We start from the raw sequence: 16886 nt of genomic DNA, 5'->3' as shown, positions 1-16886 counted from the left end.
TTCTCTCTTTCTTGGGCAAGTGTGGTTGTGCTTTGAGATGAAAACCTGTATTGGAGTAAACCAACCTGTTGTATATTTCACACTCGTGCAACTGCTGATTCTTTAGGATTTGTTACTGTTACGTGCTTCGAGTTGTTAGGCTTCTTTTTATACACCTATGTGACTAATAAATTAACTTAAAATTATAACACTGGAATAAGAAGTATGACATTGAGATTAAAAGCAAAAGTTCAATATCTGCAGAACTTTTTAATTTATTGTGGTACCGTAGATAATGCAGTGTAAAGTTCTCCAGAGTACCATCTGTTTCTGCTTTGTCTGACCCAGGGGATCTATAAAACTACTGACGGAAATTGAAGTTAAGGAACAAGCCTGTATTTTACCGAACTTTAGATCATTTTATTGAGGTTTGCAGAATCTTTGCGAAAAACAATAATATTCCTTGTAGGATGATTTAGCTGCACCATGTAGGAAAGATGTATTAGAATACATTATATTAACAGTGTTAGTTCCTTAACTATTTCTCCAGCCTGTTGAGGTTCTTCTGGTGCATCAGCCACTCCTCCCAGTTTTGTGTCATTAGCAAACTTTCTGAGGGTACACTCTACCCCATCATCCAGATCTTTAATGAAGGTGTTAAACAGGACTGGACCACAGTATTGGCCCCTGGGGTATGCTGTTAGTTAGTGGCCTCCCCCTAGGCTGTGCCACCACCCTCTGGAACCAGCCATTCAGCCAGTTTTCAGTCTACCTCACTGGCTGTTCATCCAGCCTGATCATCAACAGCTTCTCTATGAGGATCTTAGGGTTTATTCCCTGCTGTGTTGTCCCTCCAGCTGTAAAAGGTGCTATTAATGGATACTTGTCTCTTGGATTTTTAAAACCAGATGAGTGTTATTTTAATAACTTTTGCAGGATACAGTATAATAAATAAATTTAAATGGTTGTATATTTAAGAAAATTACTGTGGTACTTTTCCTCAGTGTTAGCAGGGGAGTTATAAATAATGCCTCTAAAATTTGAAAAGTAATGATTCTCTTTAAGTTTCTCAATGAAACAAGAAAAGTACTGTGCCATGCTTTTAAGGAAACCTGTAAGATAACTCAGTTGACAATCTGTATTTCTAAAAATTGCCTTGAGCCTTATATGGTAAACGAATACCCAAGTCTCTCAATTCTTACTTCATTATCACAAAACTTGTGGAAAATAACCATTCTTCAATGGCTAATATCTGGGGTAGTTATGCTGAGTTAGGGGGTTTTTTGGGGTTTTTTTCCTGCTTCACTGCTTGTTATTGATCTGGATTAAAATATTATCCAGAATTCTGGGTCTTCATTTTGGGGGGAGTAATTGAGTTTACTGAACTTTCAGCGAGGAACTATTACTTATTTAGAGAGCATCTCTGTAATACAGTTTTCAATAACATTGAAATTAAACAACAAAAGCTATGGTCTTTCGTATCCAAAAACATTTTCAAGCCCATTCTCAGCAAAAGGCCCCTATAAGCATTTTCCCCATTTTTAGCACATTTTGACCTCCCTCCCAAGTTTTTTCCCAGCTTGTCTTTTACAGACCTGTGAGTCTTTACAAAACAATAATCAGTAATCATTTTCTGTCTTCCCCTCTACACCTATGTGAACCTCTTGTTTAGAGAAATAAAATTTTTCAATGTATGTTTGTGGAGAATATTACTTCAAAAAATCTCAATGATTTATTGAAGACCTTTTTTTAAGTGAATCAGAATTCATCCCGTAACACATATCTGTTTTAGTCATCTATCTTCATCTGAGAGCCTAAAATTATGTTACCATACTGGTACTAAGATATTTTAGCTTATTTAGTTCTTTAAATACAGAGTTTACTTTTAGTCTTTCACTTCAGGAATCCAGAATATTTTCATAAGGGGTTTATCTTTTCCCATTATGTAGTTTTCATTTTGAGTCCACAGATCTTCATGGTTTAATTATACTTAGTCTAGTACTAGATACTTATTAGTCAGAATATGCTATTCCCAGATATACTTCAAAGATCCTTTTCCATATTCAATAGTTACATTCTCATTCTTGTTCTGTGACTGCACAGGTACAATCAGAAACCACAGAGCTGATCTTTGAACTACCAATTTTACTTTTTCTGCTTATGATGGTCTGTCTTGATAACATTACCACTCTAATATTCTTTTTTATTGGTTAGTCTTTTCTTGGTATTGGCATTTAACTGAATTCTTTTCCTCAGCTATTATTGTAATCTCCTTTATAATCAAAAGTTACAGGACTTTTTTCTGTTTATAATGTTATTAATCGAATTCAGTACACATTCCTGTTGTAGTTATGAATACAGCAACACTTAAAAGATTAATCATATTCAGCTGCCTACTTTCTCCATAGCAACTTTGTCTTCTGATTTGCAGTAATGAGGAATTACTTCAGTTCTTTACAAATTCTACTGAAACTCAATGTTTCCTGTACTCCTTCCTGTTACACCTATTGCAGTGTGGACTGCCCTTATCCTGGTGACAAACTCTGTAGAACCATCAGAACTCATCTGTTCTTCATGGCTTTACATCTCCTTTGCCAGATACTATTTCTTATATCATCTTTGGTTCAACCCAGGTCTCCCTGTGCATCTTTTACTCTGAGGCAAAAGAGGACAGTCTAGCCTTCTCTTGCAGAACAACTAATGTTCTCTGATTACAAGCACAATTAAAATTAGTGTGATGTATCTAACCTTGCTAGCTTATCTGATTCCACATCCAAGTGGCTGATTCTCTTTAATTTTCTAAAGGTTGTTTTTCAGGTATGTTAGTTCAAGCTGTAGCACAACTTTGTTAGCCAGACTTTTGCTAACAGAACTTCTTTCTCTTCCTAATTCTCAGGGAAGCTCTTTTTGTTTGTGTATCATTCTCCAGCTTTTTGAGGAAATTTCCAGGTATTAATATTTATTGTAAAACCTTTTTTCTTTACTATTTCCTTGCACTTTATCTTTGAAAATACTTCCGTCAGTGTTACTGTCTGAACTTAACAAAGGTAGCAACTGATAATTTCTCTTCCTAATTGCTATTTCTGGCACCATGATTTATTGCTGGCTTGTTTGGGTTTTTTTTTCCAAATGTGAAATATCTATTGAGGTAACCTAAGCTTTCATAAAATGCAAGGAAGGAATTAAATGCCTATAAACTTAATTCACAAAGTTAAAATGAGCAGCCATTCTAAGCTAGTACAAGAACATGTAATAAGGTGCAGTCTTGCATTTCATCCCTTTCTGAGGAAGCCAGTAAGGCTTCAGTTTGTATTTGCAGAAAATGGAGAGACTCCCTGTTTAATACACCTAATAAGCAGAGCTCCTATGTAGTTCTTAATAGTAACTGTGAGATGTTTTTTAAACTCTAAATAATAAAGAAAGATGAGAGGCATCACTGGTAGGAACTTCACTGCACTGAGTTACTGCAGATGTGTTTTAATACAACAACAGTAAGTACTTTGGCATGTATGAAGGCAAACACATGCAGGTAACTAAAACTAGTGGTGTTGTCTCTGTAGGTTGTTGAGAAGAGAAGCTCTTGCTGGTTTGATAGTGTTGAAGAGGTATTATTTGGGCGGTTCTGTAGTTTATAGGGAGAAGATACCTACCTAGATGATATCTGAAATAGATAAACTGAAAAGTTTTTTCATAAGCCTTTCTGCAGCAAGAGTTTTACTGTCCTTTTCATCTTTCTCTCTTTTAGGAGGCTTTTTAAAATCTGAGCTGGCTGTTTTGGCAGATCATTTCATAGTGAAGAAAAAAGGAATATTCTCTATTCATTTTGGCATGTAATTTCCTAACAGTACATCTTCATCAGTGCATTAAAAATGTTTTACAGCCAATATTTCTAATCTGCCACTAAGTGATGAAAGGGAGTATTTCTCAGAATTTATTTTATTTATTTATAAGAACTTATACAAAAATCTGTGCATTGCACTGAATAAACTATGTTAATTCACTTTAGAAAGCCCTAACATTAAGCATGAGCTACACATACAACAAATTTTTTATCCTCCCTGCAGGATTTGTAAGTCCTACAATAAACTAGGCTTCCCAGCTCTCATTTTGGATTACTTCTGAATTCCCCTGGGAGCCACTTTTGTGGCAGATTCCATTTGGTTTCACAAGGCCTAAAGGGGGAAAACTTGGCATAGACCACAAATCTCTCACATTAGGAACAATTTGTAAACCACGACCAGAGGCAGCCAGAGTCCATCCCCAGAACAGGCTGCTCCTGTTAGTGCCATTGTCTGAAAAGGATTGGTTTGCCATTTCCCAGATGACCTGCCTATGCGTAGAGAGATGTGAAAAGTTAGAGACAAAAATGTTTTCTACAGAGTGAGGGGGGAGCTTTCTTGTACAGAAAGGAAGGAAATACCTCTGTGGGATTTTATTTTTTCCCCTCTTCGTCCAAAAAATACAAAGAGGCCCTCTGTCTTTAATGCGAATGTCAGCTTTAAATCTTTTAGGTTTGGATTAACTCTGTAAAGGAAAAAAAATCTGACAGGCTTTCAAATATGACGCAGAAAAACTTTTTTTTTTTTCCCTCAATTCATGTTGTTCATTTGTAAAGCCAAAGGCTGGATGGACTGAATAGTAGGCGCCAGTTGTTCCTTCATTCATAGTTAGCATTACAATAGTCAGAATTAACATCCTAAGACCTACATTATCACTTTTGCTGTTTCACCAGCAAACATTTAATACAGGGTGGCTAAGGCAAGGACAGCTCTTTGCTATGTTCTTACAAATTAAAAAAATGTTGTTAATAATAGGAAGTTAGAGTCGTAATTACTTCAAGTTGTATTTTATGCTTGTTTATAGGAAACTTGGTCTCTCTGATTGCTGTGTAATTATAAAATGTCTTGCAAAATGTAGTTGTGATAGACATTTCCTATTAGCTGCGGTTTAAGGAAATTACTGTTTCATCAAATATGTCAAAAGTCATGTTTTGCTTATAAAGTGACTATGCTAATGCATTTTCTCCACTTACTGATACAAAATTTTCTTTTTTTTTTTTTTCCCTCCATTGAAAATGTGAATTGTTTTATTTTGAACCTGTCACTGCTCAGTGTTTACACCTTTGCTGACAGCTGTTGGCAGAAATAATTACTAGAATTTCAGGCAATATCTATGTCCTTTTAACGTGGTTATGGAAAGTTTATCAAATTTTCAGTTAAAATATATTCTTATGCTTTCCAAAGAATCAGTGCCAATAGGAATTTGGATACAAAAATAAGGTAAACAGAACATTTTATTTGCAAGAGAATGAGATTTTTTTTTTTCCTGAAAATAGTTCACTTTTGTTTTTACGCATCAACATAGCAAGTGTAATTCTAAAATGTTCATGTAAGCGCATTCAGAAATTAGATTCAGGTGCTGAAAGCTACCTGCAGTTTTCTTCTAATAATTTTCTTCTAATTAATATTAGGAAAATATCAGCTTATATATTTTAGTTACATACTGAGGTTTAACCTTTGAAAGGTATTAGTCTCCAAGTAATGAAGCAAAGGATTTGAAAGGGTATTGTTGTGTAGCAACGTTACATTCAGCCTCTGTGCAATCTAATTACATTATAAAGGTATTTTTAATACTGACTGCAAAACAATCTTCAGTAATATACTTCATTATGTATTTATCATACTCCTTGCATCCATAATATTGCTGATGTAGATACTTGGGCATGAATTACAAGGGTAGATTAAAGGGGTTTTTTTTCCTTTAATGTCCATACATTATGATGTTTGTTTTGGCTTTTTAGTGTGTTTTAGTTTTTAGTATGTTTACAGACCAAGTCATGAACAGCAGAAATTCCTATGTATTCATATAAAGTGGTGTATAAAAAAGCAGACACACAGCTAAAAGCAGTGATCTGGTTTGCAAATATTTCACCATGCATTAATGTGTTAGATCTTCATTTAACAATGTGTTGCATACTTCCATAATTAGTTTTTTTCTTAGTTCTCATTTTTAAGCAGTTTGTTGAACAGGAATCTGTGGCAGTGTGGGAACTGCAGTACAATGAGTGATCCGAGTTATGTTGCAAAATGATTGTAACCGTGTCCAGTATACATATCAAGGGTCAGGAATCTGTTAGGATTGATTGCAAATAAGAAATTGTGCTCATAATGTATTGACAAAGATTGGGGGGGGGTGGATTTTTGATAAATCTGATTTTAATGGAAATGTCTACAGTCAGTGCAGTGGTGTAGAGCAGGATTGTGGAGGGATAGATTCCCCCCCTTAAAGAGCTAAGCAGTGTGGTCTGTCCACCAGCTTCTTAACATGAATTAGTACTTTCTGTCTACTGGATTTCTACAGCGACTCGGGATTTTAGAAAGGAGTTCAAGTTTTATTTCACATTAGAGTGTCTAGAATGGTTCCTTTAAATTTGCTTTTGATACTCTCAGCCGAGTAATTTAGATTTCTAGGGATTTTTTCCTAGTTCTTGTCATGACATCATTACATTTTGTGCTTTATTGCCTCCAGGCAGCTATGATGTTCAGCTCTGGAGTGTTTTGGATGGGACTTCTCTGTATTCCTATGACAGCTTTACTTCTTGATGTAGTGTACAAAGTGTGAGTACAGAAATGCCGAGGTTTACGGGATAAAGTACTGACTTTTAAATATGTGTTCTAATTACTAATATAAGAAAAACAAATTAAGATCAGCTCTGGTGATTATAAAAAATTATTTTTCACCTTGTTTATTTTTGACAAACTTTATTATAAGCATTAGTAGTATTTTAAATGTTTCAATAATTTAATGTCTTTTTAATAAATATTTGTTTCTAATTTGCAAGAACAGCTGATAAAAGACATTATTTAAACCAGCTTTATATTTCTTCTTGTAAAGATTAATTTTCAGTCATCTGGGAAAAATGGATTTGTAAATTGAATGCTTATGTAAGTGTTAAAACGATCTATTCTTTCACTTTCAAGAAGAGTAAATCTGGCAGTATTTTTTATTACTTACAGAGTAAAGAGAGCTACATTTAAGACACTGGTAGATGAAGTTCAGGAGTTGGAAGCAAAGTCTGAGGATCCCGGGGCAGTTGTGCATGGCAAGAGGTACTGTAAAAATCTGTGGATTGTTGTCTTTAAAAAAAAAAAAAAAAAAGCTAAATATTTTCAGCCTTATACATGTATCAAAGACAAAAGGTTATTTTTCAAAATCCATACAAGCAAAAGGCATCTAAAAGACGTTTCTGGTCTACCAAGCCCGTATGTTTCTTCAGATGCTTAGATGTAGGTTTCTACCAAAGGCTTAAAGTGATGTGTTTCTTTGTAGCTGACTGTTACATTTCTAGATATTACGTATAGAACAAACTTGAGACAGATTTCGATTGTGTTACTTTAGACTGTGTTAACAAAGTCACAAACTGAGTTTAAACCTACATCATTCACTAGTATAGTTACAAATTTGGCCTAAGCACAAATAAAAGAATATATATATATATATATATATATATATATAAAAAATTTAAAACCTGGTTGGTAGCATAGAGACAAAGAGCAAAATCTGTCTAAGATTTGCTGAAATTTAATAGAACAAGCTGGCTTTTAATCTGATGTCAGTCCGGAGCAAACAAATTTGACTAACCTGTATGAGGTAAGAAAAAATTGTAACTGAAGATTCCACAAGAATTTCTTTATTACATCCTTCTCCATGGGTTAGACAAGTAATCTGACAAGGGAGAAGGTAAATCTGAACAATTGGACAATTTTCTATATGTAAACTCAGTCTAAAGGTGTGCACTCACCAAAATGCTTGAGACTTTTTAACCCCAACTGAACTCATAGCAAGCACTTGCTGAATGGGAGTATGAGGTGCCAAAGTCCCCTTTTCCCCTACTTCCAATTCATTCGTGCCATTTGGCTGAGATAGAGCTTTCTTTCCTTGTCTTCATTTTCATGAGTTTTGTGAAGTCTAAAAAAAATCTTGATACTTGATTTTCCTGTTCTTTCTTTCCTTTGGATTGCTGTTCTTTTAGTATCTTCATGGCAAAGGATTTAGCCAAGAAGGCTTTCCTCCTACCAAGCTATGCACAGAAAGAGACCGGGGGGGGGAGGGGGGGGGGGGGGGAAGGAAGAAACACAAACAGACACTTGTTTTATTGTAGGTTCAATTTTCAGGAAGTACCTTTTGTTCATAAAGATACTTAAGTTCCCTTTCTCCTTCAATCTTACTGAATCCCTCTTTCATCAGCTTACTAGGATTTGCCAGGTTGAAACCAAATTACGTTGGATACCACCATTTCTAATGGGTGGAATATCCAGCTTGTGTTTGCTCCTATTTTTCCTTTCTTTTCCTAGAAATTATTGTCACAAAAACATTTTGTCTCTAGTGGCATTCTAGTATCTTCCCTGGTACCATGAACAAATACCAGAGGCGGTACCATGAGGCCTGAAAGCTCATCCTACCACCTATGGAACACTTAGTCTAGCGTGTTGGCATACGTAGGAGCACATGCCTGCATAGTGTCTCCCATCAGGCTCTGTATGCTGTCATTGTAGCAGCAGCTTCAGATTGCAAAATACCCTAGTTGATGACAGTTCCTGCATTGAGCATCCTTTTCCTTCATTGTTTCAGGACCCAACTAGTGTTTGCAAGAATAAGTTCTCTTACCTTTAAAGGTGATCTAAATTGATTGTTATGGATGTCTCTCTCCAGTGGCAGTGCTCATTCAGGCAGCTTCAGGGCAAGATCTTCCTCTAAATTAACCAAGCTACATGTCAATGTGCTGAGCTTTGAGCCAGAAGCAATGTGCGCCGTGTGCTCTTTTGCAAAGAGCAAACTTGTAAAAGAATGAATTGCAGAAAAGGAAGCAGACAGTAGTCGTAGACAGTGCTAAAAGGGGAACATCTTATGGATGTAGAAGAAAGTAAGGAAACTTAGGTTTTTAGTGTTCCATACTTGCATTCCTGAGACTTCACCTGTATTCCCAAATTCAGCTACTTTTACTTCAGTTGCCTAGGCAGTATGCTCTTCCTTCATCCTACAGAATATCTTCCAAATCCGTTCTTATTTAGGTAAGATGAACTTGGGCTTTTCACCACTAATTTTATACTTATCTTTTTATCTCACAATTAAGTAGTTGAGGGCTTCATGAAGGTTGTTTAGATACCTGCTAGAATGTCTGTCTTAGATCCATTCCTTCTCCATAAAGTTATTAGACCTGTATTCTTTGAAGTATACAAGCATCCACCTAGCATGCAAATCAGTGGACATTAGACATCTTAATATCTCTTAAGCATTTATTCCCTCCATTATTTTTTCTAAATTACATCTTAATTCAGGTAATGGAGCCAATACTTCACTCTTTATGGAGAAAGTATTCCCATTAAAGAAATGCTCTGATGAACTGACTTGCATCTTCAGAAATATGATTTAACTATTATAAACATTTTTGAGTCTCATAAGTTGCAGAAGTCTGGTTTGACTAGTTACCAGTGCAGAGTAAGTAGTTAAATTAGCAAGGAATGTCCTTTGCATCAGTTTTAAATACATACATGAAACTTTTATATCGAGTTTTAGTGCATTTCATGCAAGAATAATTATATTTTTAAAAACTTACTGTGTATTCTTCAGCACCAACTAATATTTTTCTAGTGTGCATACATCTGCAAGTACCTTTTTATGGTGTAGCAGAAGGGATTTGTTTTCCTGAAATGCCAAAATAACCTAAGAAGATATAAATCACTAAGAAGTAACTGGGAAGTAGTGAGAAAGATAATTCAGGTACTTTTCCACTCTGTCAATTCTCATCTTAAAAATATTACAACACAAAATCACAGGCTCAACTTCCACAGATAACAGGTCAGGACTCTACTACTAGTTAGATGCCTTAAGCAGTCAGTATCTGAATGCTTACTTAGAAGTGTATTAGTGTTATTTTTTATTGCCCTTTTTTCAGCTAGAATATATTTTTTGTAGATTTTTAGAACTGTGTTGACCTGATATTGCATGCATTTAAATCCAATGGAGATTGTAAGGCTTTACCTTTTGATGTTTTCCTATCAATCAATCTTAGGATGGGAATTTTCTATTTAAATTCTAAATTTGGGCTTTCAGCTGTTTTTTTAAAATTAGGATAAAAATTGACATTTACATTGAAATAATTTAAAATACTGTTTTTCAAAGTTCTTTATTTTAGCATGTGCTTTAGAAGTAGGACATGCTAATATACTCTTAAAATTTGTCATCCCTTCTATTTTTACAGTCCTGATTTGAAAGGGATTTAAAATTGTTACTATTGAAGGCTCAGGAAGAGCATTCCTATTGTATCTTGCTGTTTCAGTGTGTGTAATCAGATTTTTCCCCAAAACTGTCCAAAAATTTCAAGGCCATGTTGGACGGGGCTTTGAGCAATCTGGTCTAGTGGAAGGTGTTCCTTCCCATGGTAGGAGGTTGGAACTAGGTGATCTTTAAGGTCTCTTCCAGACCAAACCATTTTGTGATTCTGTGAAAATACTTTATTCTGTTTTTTTATAGGCAACACAGTGAAATTGGTTTCATCACATATATTTGTCAGTTAAGTAGATATACATCTTGATCAAGAAGGTGCAAATATTGCATGGTCACTTTTCCAACAGAAAAGTAAACTTTCATGTTGGTATACTATTGACTTGAGGGTGCTTTGATAGCATAAATAGCAGAGTCATAGAATGGCTAGGGTTGGAAAGGACCTTAAGATCATCTAGCTCCAACCCCCATGCCATGGGCAGGGATGCCTCACACTAGACCATGTTGCCCAAGGCTCTGTCCAGCCTGGCCTCGAACACTGCCAGAGATGGAGCATTTACCGCTTCTGTGGACAACCTGTTCCAGTGCCTCACCACTCTCACAGTAAAGATCTTCTTCCTTATACCTAACCTGAACTTCATGTTTAAGTTTGAACCCATTACCCCTTGTCCTATCACAACAGTCCCTGATGAAGGGACACAGTACTCCAAGTGGGGTCTCACAAGAGCAGAGCAGAAGGGCAGAATCACCTCCTTCAACTTGCTGGTCACATTTCTTTTGATGCAGCAATTAGAATAACTTCAGTGGATTAAAAAATTCATTCCACAAAAAGTATGAATTCTGTCATTAGAGCAATTGTAATTGAAATGCCACAAAGCCATTTCTCCTTAAAATTGAAATGACTAAGGTGAAAGGATACTTTTGTATATAAACCATTGTTCAAAAACAGTTTTTCTGATACCATGTATATAATGCATAAGCAGAAACAACAGTATTAATACTACAAAAATATTTTTACTGGGTTGAATACCACATAGACTAACAGTAACATGAATAACAGCCCAGAATTGTGGAAACATCTTTAGAGATATATACTGCAAATGCTGCTTCATATAATCATTGGTTTTCACTCAGTCCACTTGGAAATTATTTTTAGACCATCTAAGTGGTTGGTCAGAAATATATAACGTAGTAAAAATGTTTTCTATAAATGCCATTAATTACCTGTAAATGTATACATTTCATGTTAAAAAATATTTAAGATTCTGCTTGCCCATATAGGTACACATAATGAGCACAGGCATGTAGTTACTATCATTTATCATTGGTTAATTATGAAACCATGTTTTCTTGGCTTTGCATGTGTTTTTTTAAAATATGCTTTTGAATGGCAACAGGGTGATTCATAATAAAGAGCATCCAGTATTTCAAGTATAGAAATAGAGCAGAATTTAATACCTGAATAGCTAGAAGCATTTTCTTTTCCCATATGTATTTCCTTCTTTATTTGTATTTTCTGTACTAGCAATCAGATCTGTGCAGTGGAAACTTCATTTCATTATACATAAACTAAGAAATGTGCGTACTTCATGTTTTTGTAAAACTTAAGGCACTTAAAACAATCTGAACATTTCATTCTGGGTTGCAAGCAAAGAAAAATGGTGGTACCAAAAATTCTAGAATAGGCCTGCTATGTTTTTAATAAAATGGAGGTTTTATTAGAAAACACCTGTCAAAAAAATTTTCGTAGAAATTAGCTGATGTCAACTCGCATTAGGAAGGGTTTCTCACATGTATTGCAAAAGAGATACAGCTGATAACTGTATCTAGGTATTCACATGGTCTTCCACTTCTTTCCCATCTTACATGAAGATATTTATTCACTCTCTGTATCCTTGTGGTTTAAACCTCAGTCCATAATTTTTTATTAATCTTGTCACTTTAATAGTTTGTAGCTCTGAACTAAAAAACAAGGTTACTACACAGCCTAGAGCAGCAACTGGGGGACAGGGGGGGTTGGACAAGAATAGCGCCAAAGAGCTAGCTTATGAAAACACTGAGACAAAGATCTGTCTCAGCACTCCAACCTCTCCATTCTTGGTTCAGTCAGCAGATGCCAACAGCTTTCCTGAAATTGGTACCTAATGCTATTTTTTTTTTTTTTTTTTTCCCCAACAAGGAAGTCTCATTCCATCTTTTAATTCAAACCATGGCCACAGGAGCAGTTTCCCTGCCTATCCCATTACCCTGTAGATTTTGCAGTTAGCATTCCTCTATGGATGTGGGAATAGTAGGTTTATTTCTCTCTTCCAACTTTGAAGAGCCAAGCTTTCACCTTCCGGTATGTGTTTTAACCACCAGACTGGAGGGGAACAGAAAGGGGAGATAGCGACTGTTAGTCTCTGCAGTTTAACACAGTGGTTCAATTTCATATATATGAAGTATATACTCACTGAAGAAAGAATGAGCCTTTCTAATGTAATGGTTTGAATGCTAATCTAGGGAGTGAAGCAATCTAGCCATTCTTTGCACCACTTTGGTCAGTAGCCTGGGAAGGCTGTAGATCTAATTGACAATAATATTAAAAAGTAATTTGACTGACCAAAACTTAGTAACGTAGGTATGTGAAGTCTGTCTTACCTACTATGCCCTTACACAAGCAACAATTTTGGTAATCTAGCAAAACTAACAAAATCAAATCACTATATACTCAGAATAAACATAAAATACTTCTTTTTTCCCAAGTGAAGTAATTTTTAGACCAGTTCACATGGGAAGGAGTTGGATTTTTCAGCATTGGAAGTGTTTAAGTGATAGGTTGCTATTTCTCTGAAAAACAAGCTCTAATTCACAGTGAATATCAAATCTAGAAGAAGAAATTAAAGGGTTTGTGTAAGTTTTTTTAATATAGTCCCTTGCACATCTTTAATATGTTATCAAAATTATCAGATTTTGAAAGCTTTCTGAGCTGTGGCTAGTCTGTCTGTTATTTATTTAGTAATATAGATCCTATTTGAGAGAACTTGACATGTAAGAAAGGTGAATGAAAGGAAACCTGGTAACTTCACTAATCCATTCACTACAGTTTGCAGCATTCAGCTGATGCTTGAGTCTCGGTTTCAAAACTATTTCATACTCCTGTTCTCTACTTGGGCTGAAATGGAAACTCGCTTGGACCACATTAAAGCACAGTAAATACATAATACAAGAGACTCAGTATTGCTGAGAAGGAGGGAGATACGCTGAAGTGACCAACCTCTAGTAGTAATAGTAGTCTGTTACTTGAGTATGATCTCCAGAAAAACACCTTCTGAAGTTTCCTGGGGAATACACGATGCTAGAACACTTTTCATAGAAGTAGTGTGTTTCTGTACACACAGCTGATGGCCACAGATGTCACTTTACCTGCATCTCTTTTGCCATCCCTTTGGGGTACTATAAAAGCACCTTCTTCTATAAGAAAAAGACAGACTGTAATACAGCCTGGCACTAATCAGGCCATACTATGTCAAGGAAGCCAGTGCCTTCCCTTTATACTGCATGCTCCTAAAGGAGTCATGCTCAAATGTTTACAATATTATTCATTTATTTGTATTGTCAGTGCACAAGTGCTTCAAACACATGTTTTGCCTGTACTGTGAAGAGTAAAAACTTTACCAGGGATCTGGACTTCAGAATCTGCCCTCACACACACTTTTAATCACATTCTTAATAATTAGTTCAGGCACAATTGAAAAAGGATAATGGACACTTTTAATAATTAATTCCCATTTAACAGACTCCACAACAGAGGAATACTGTAATTAATAAGTTTTTTCACACATTTACTTTCTTTCTAGCTTAACTGAAAGAGCCCAACTACTGAAGAATGTTTTTAAGAAGAACCACGTGAACTTGTATCGCTCTGACTCTCTGCAGCAAAACTTGCTTCGTAAGTTAATAAATAAATTAAAAGTTTAAGTAAAACTTTAATAAGTAAATAAATGAAGAGACAAATAAAAGTTAATATCCCCATACTATAGAAGTAAAACTCTACCTTTCATCACTTTTTTTTATAGTAAAGATGCAGTATCCTAAACCCAGTAGACCATGTGTTTTGCCTGTTTGTAGGTTTCTCTTCATTCCTAAGATACTGTATGCACAGAGTTCTTTCTGCTGTTCTATAAGTGAAAAATTTGTAAGAAATGTCATGGGTTTTCTACCTACTAAGTACTGAAAAGAGGTTTATTGCCCTCTCTTGACCTTTCTTAAGAGCTTTTTATTAAAGCTTAAATAAAAAATCAGATCAAAACTTAATTGGTTCCTATTTTGTTCTATATCTGCAGATGGCTATGCCTTCTCTCAAGATGAAAATGGAATAGTTTCCCAGTCTGAAGTAATAAGAGCTTACGATACAACAAAACAAAGGCCTGAGGAATGGTGAAGAAACACAGCTCGAGATTTGGGCCTTAGTAGTTACTTTTGTGAGACAGACTACTAGATCTTTGCTGGGAGCTGCAACCATAGCCCAGTTATCTGAGATCTAAAGATCTATGATGGTCTTGTTCCATAAAGTTTGGATTTGTGTACTCAGTAGACATAAGCACTGTGCAACTATACTGTAACACACCATCTCTAAATTTTTTAACAAGTATTTGCTTAGCCTTTGTAAACAGATTGGAATTTATCTTGTATCTTGCCAGCTTGCTTATTTTACAATGAAGTTGAATCAGTACTGGTCATATAGTTAGAAGGCAATGGTCAGAACGCTAAACATGCTTTACATTGACAGACCATTAGCATCTGTGAAGGTTTTTAAGTGTTAATATATTTAAATACAGTTGATAAAAAGCCTTTGTTTTCAACAAGTGCTGAAAAAAGAGTATCTTAATGGTGTTAATTCACCTTCTTTAAGAAATATTTTGAGTCAAGGTGTTTATAGATGTTTGTGTCAAACTAACCTAAAAACGTCTGCCAAAGAAGTTCCATAAATGTTTTCTGTTATTAGAAATAATTTGAAAGGCAATTAACTCCAGTCCTGATATCAGAACTGCATGCTTGAATGTCTGCACTTGAGGAGAAAGATTTACAGTACAGTGAGTCAAATTTGAGTGGCCTTTACGGCATTTGCTTTCAAAACTGCAAGTCTTTGCACCTTTGGCCTTATAGAAGCTTTCCCCTTACTTTCATTTAGTATTGCATATGTTGAAAATGGCTGCCACCTTGTAAAAGTGAGTACACATATTATTTTGTCCAATTTTTAAGAATTGCTCTGCCTTACTTCCCTTTAGCAAACTTCAATTGTATTTGCAATGCTTAATTGTATCTGCTTATACTGTAGGTTCAAAAGAAAGTTTGTTTTAACTTATTTCAAAAAATTAATTCAATTTTCAACATTTTTATACTAAGATTATTTGAAATGTATACATTGAAATAGAGAGCGAAGCATGCTCTTTGCTAGTCTGTGGTATGTACTTTTTTATTTGCACTAAAGCCACTTCCTATAAAGGTGTGAAATACATTGCAGCAGACTCTTTACAACTTACTGGTCATGCAGAATACCTATATGCTCTCACCTTTAATTAAAAATGGAGAGGAAATGGCTACAGAAAGAGATACACACTTGATTTTAGGGAAAAAAAAAAAAAGGTGTTAAACGAGAACATTGTGATAACTTTTTAAGGTAGTATTGGTATTTCTCAGCTTACTACCCAACAACCATCAAGTTTCAAACTAAGAAAAGCTACTTTAACTTCAGAATTTAGTTAAATCTTGTAGCTTTTTAGTCCACGTTTAATTCTAAGTTTAAAAGCCACCATAATCACATTTAAAATATTTTTTTTCTATAGTAGCAGTTGGTTTTAATTTTTAATTGCATTTCTGTGCACTACACAGAGATTATCTCTCTTTTCTTTGAGTGGAGATCAACTAAATGGAAAAACAGAACAATTGGCATCCCCAATTATCTGTTAAATTAAGAATTTCCTCTTTCTGTCCAAATTACCCACTTTCAACTCAAAATTAACAAGTCATCCAATCCCATCATTTCTCTGCCCTCCTTCATTAGTCATATACTTACTAAAGGTGATTTTACGTCCTTGCCTTTCATCAAACTAAACACTTAACATACAATTTTATTGCACTATCAGAGTTTCTTATGCTCTAAGAGAAACTTGCAAATACACATGGAAAGCCCAACAAAAGGCACTATATGAAAGTACATATTTAGGAAGGCATATCAATGGGAAGGCAGTCTGCATTTCATATGCATGTTATCCAACATCTTCCTCTCAGTTTCCCGGAGTGATCTTTGAACAGAAGCTACAGGGACAAAAGGAACGTATCCCACTAGAAACAGTACTGCCAGTCAGTCATGCAGACAAGAACTGCCTTCAGAAAAGCCATTTCAGGCATAGATAAATAGATGGATCAATATGGGAGGGCCAAATCACTTGACCTAAGGCAAGAAAAAATTTGGGGGCACAAACCTTTCCTAAAATGGGGATCCCTATTTTCTGTCATCCAAGGGACAATGACCAACTTCAAAACATTTCTGAAATTAACCATGACAGTGTTGCTCCTTTATAATCTTTCAATGTACTTCACTCATATAAAACAACTCAATCCAAATTTATTTTTATTAT

The 16886-nt window shown here is 35.2% G+C and overlaps 1 protein-coding gene across 10 annotated transcripts in view; it reads left to right on the top strand.

Annotated features, from left to right (window-relative positions):
• Positions 1-15348, top strand: part of ATP8A1 (ATPase phospholipid transporting 8A1) — a 106575-nt gene extending 91227 nt beyond the window's left edge. For all 10 annotated transcript variants that reach the window (XM_030491498.1, XM_030491500.1, XM_030491499.1 and 7 more), the window contains 4 exons: positions 6508-6596; positions 6996-7088; positions 14103-14194; positions 14589-15348. In XM_030491498.1, the coding sequence (XP_030347358.1) occupies positions 6508-6596; positions 6996-7088; positions 14103-14194; positions 14589-14686 (372 nt within the window). In that variant the 3' untranslated portion in view covers positions 14687-15348. The remainder of the gene's footprint in view (positions 1-6507; positions 6597-6995; positions 7089-14102; positions 14195-14588) is intronic.
• Positions 15349-16886: the final 1538 nt, after the last annotated feature.

Source organism: Strigops habroptila, chromosome 7 (assembly GCF_004027225.2).
Source record: "Strigops habroptila isolate Jane chromosome 7, bStrHab1.2.pri, whole genome shotgun sequence".
In the NCBI taxonomy this organism is placed as follows: Eukaryota; Metazoa; Chordata; class Aves; order Psittaciformes; family Psittacidae; genus Strigops; species Strigops habroptila.
Note: the sequence above shows the minus strand (reverse complement) of the source record. Positions and strands in the feature narration are given on the sequence as shown.